Source organism: Poecilia formosa, unplaced genomic scaffold, assembly GCF_000485575.1.
Source record: "Poecilia formosa unplaced genomic scaffold, Poecilia_formosa-5.1.2 Scaffold74, whole genome shotgun sequence".
NCBI classification, from domain to species: domain Eukaryota; kingdom Metazoa; phylum Chordata; class Actinopteri; order Cyprinodontiformes; family Poeciliidae; genus Poecilia; species Poecilia formosa.
In genome coordinates, this window is record NW_006800013.1 from 384865 (window position 1) to 387788 (window position 2924).

Here is a 2924-nt window from a genome sequence, read left to right on the forward strand (position 1 = left end):
TTCTTCTTCTTCTTCTTCTTCTTCTTCTTCTTCTTCTTCTTCTTCTTCTTCTTCTTCTTCTTCTTCTTCTTATTATTATTATATTTTATTTAGTTTTACTTGTCACATTCTGCACCTGTGTGAAAAAATAGAATACATTCCTCCTTCTTTGTCTTTAGGTGCCCAACTACCTGCCATCCATCAGTGCCTCTATCAGCCTCAGTCCTGAGTGCCACATATGGCGGTTCTGCATCGGACTGCACTCTGCTCCGAGGCTTCTGGTGGCCTTTACCTACTTCAGGTTCTACAAGTCCCGCTTTGCTGCCAGGTCCTCCGAGAGCGCACTCAGCTGCTTGAACTTGACCTTTTCCATTTTTGAGAACCTGGGCCTGCTGCTTCTTACATATGTGTCATCTAATGAGACATACTGTGAGTGATCCAGTTACCATAAGACATGTATCAGGGTTTTTTATTTTTTGGATGGTGGAGTCTTCATTCATACATTTCTTTACTAATTTAGCAATTTTATTTTGTTACTGAATCATCATGTTGAATATTTTGATGCCTGTTTCTGAACATGATTTCTCCTTCCTCCCTGTTCAGTTGTGCATAAGGAAGGTTTCGTCCTCTTCATTGTGAGTTCGCTTATCTACATGCTGATAACCTGCCGTTTGTGGAGATCAATTAAAAAGTATTCATTGAGTCCCGAGGTAAAGAATAGTAAATATAAAACACCACAATTCTATTAAATCTATCTACTTTAACTGCAGCATTTGAGCCTTGTTTTTTTTTTTTTCTTAAAGGATGCCAAGTCTCATCACTGGAAGGTTCGCTTCTTACTCCTCAATGTTTGCTTCTGTGCTTTTGCTGGATTCTTCTACTGGAAACACAACATGTACTGTGAATCAGGAAGTAAGTTTTACCTTGTGTTATGTTTGATATTTTAAAACGCTGACACAAAAGTTGACAAAATTCACACAAGATATAAACCTAAGGTTTTGCATAAACACCACAAAGAAGTGATGATTACTAGTGGAAATAGAAATTAAACATGTTTTAAAACTATTTCAACAAATAAAAATAGGAAACGTGTGGCATGGATATGTGATTTCAACTTGTAATGAGACAAAAATAGTGATGGATATTTTTTGTCTGTGTTATAAGCAGTGTAAAATGCTGGCCAACACATGCATGTGTGATATTTGTGTTTTTTACAGGTTACACCTTTTTTGCGCTGTTTGAGTACCTTGTCGTCTTCTCCAATATGGCCTTCCATCTGACAGCAGTGTGGGATTTCAAGAGTCGGGAGGTTGTGGTCATTTCCTCCTTTGAGGATAAAGACTTCTGACTAGAACCTAAAGATGAGCATGATAAATGTGCCGGCACTAACCCACATGATGAAGACAGCAGCGATCCAGTTGAAGAAGATTGGGATGGGCTTTTCCACATTTTTTCATAAGGACTATTCTTAAGAGCTTAAAGTGTGTTAATGTCAGTCAAGTGCAAACAGATGATACACACATATATACATGATGGATGGAGAGACAGCTTTTGTTCAAATGTTTCTTATGGTTGCCTTCAATTTCACACATTATTTTAGGTGATGTGAAATTTTACTTTGGCATCAAGCACAGCAAGTACAGCAAGTACTGTATGTCTGCCAAAGTACAGTAGATGTGTTTTAGTAATCTGAATACATCCCGAGAAGTAATTGCTTCAAACACAGATTTTATATCTTTCACCAAATATATTATTCATATTGTTGTTGAGACCTGGGAGAGGTGTTCCAGTTGTGTTTTATAATGAGCATTTACACCCAAAATAATATTAGTTTCTCTGCTCAAAAATAAACTTACTTTCGTTGATCGCCAATTAAATGGCACATACCTCCAGATTGCCATAGATGACAAAAGTCAGATGTTATCTGTCATTTGAACCTTTTACGTTACGTTTTGTCAATAAAGTATTCGCTACGGAGGAGCACCTTTCTCTGTGGAATGCAACACTAACAGTGATGCTTGTTTAAAATAACAGTACATGTATTGCATATTACATTATGCTGCGTCAAATGTGCCACACTCACCCCCTTAACAATCTGCTTATTCTTATAAGAAACTCTTTTTAAAGAGATCTAAAAAAAATTATGTTTCAATATTTTCCAGAGTTTATTCATTTATATTTAGAATAAAAAAACTACAGTGGTTTTGTCGGACTCCATGAATTAAACAAGATCCCATATATTAAAATGTTTAAGAATATAGGAGCCTTTTCATTATTTTCCCCTATGAATTGGAAAATTGGGAATTTAAAATAATTGCTGTAGTAGAGAAATCATTCGCTTGAAGGGTTCTGCAATGCTTCATTGTGTCCACTAGATGGCTCACTGTCTCTGAACATGATTGTAGGTCACAGATGTTTTCTGTGGAGTTATATCTCCCACACCATTACATCCAACTCTGCGCATCCGTCCATTTATGTTGTTTCTCCATTAATCCACGGGCTGTAAAGGACTGAATTTGATACCGCTGTGTTTATCTAATCTGTCAGTCTACCGATCCGTTCATCTCTGCATTTATTCGTTCTACACAGTTCTCGTAATATTTGCATAACAAACTCAAACTCTCGATCCTGTTTAAAGGGCACTGTTGCACAACTTTGCTAACACTAATGTCAAAGTTTTCACCTAGAAACAATAAAAATGTAGGTTATTTCCACGACCAGAAGAAATGCAGATTAGTAAAAGCAGGATCCAAACAATTCAGCAGGAAATTTAAAAAATAATTTAAAATAAATAAAATTGATCTTGGCCACTTGAAAACCTTCAATCTGATCTTGCTCAACAAGTAGTAAAAATTTGAACGTAATATTGCATGTTTAAATAATTCCACCATAGTAACAAATTATTGAATTATCTGTTTTTGAGATATATATATATATATAAAAAA

General features: G+C 35.8%; 1 protein-coding gene across 1 annotated transcript in view; it reads left to right on the plus strand.

Annotated features, from left to right (window-relative positions):
* Nucleotides 1–2232, plus strand: part of LOC103140699 (post-GPI attachment to proteins factor 2-like) — a 19722-nt gene extending 17490 nt beyond the window's left edge. The window contains exons 3-6 of the mRNA XM_007555948.2: nt 159–408; nt 583–689; nt 783–891; nt 1197–2232. Coding sequence (XP_007556010.1) covers nt 159–408; nt 583–689; nt 783–891; nt 1197–1327 — 597 coding nt within the window. The 3' untranslated portion in view covers nt 1328–2232. The remainder of the gene's footprint in view (nt 1–158; nt 409–582; nt 690–782; nt 892–1196) is intronic.
* Nucleotides 2233–2924: the final 692 nt, after the last annotated feature.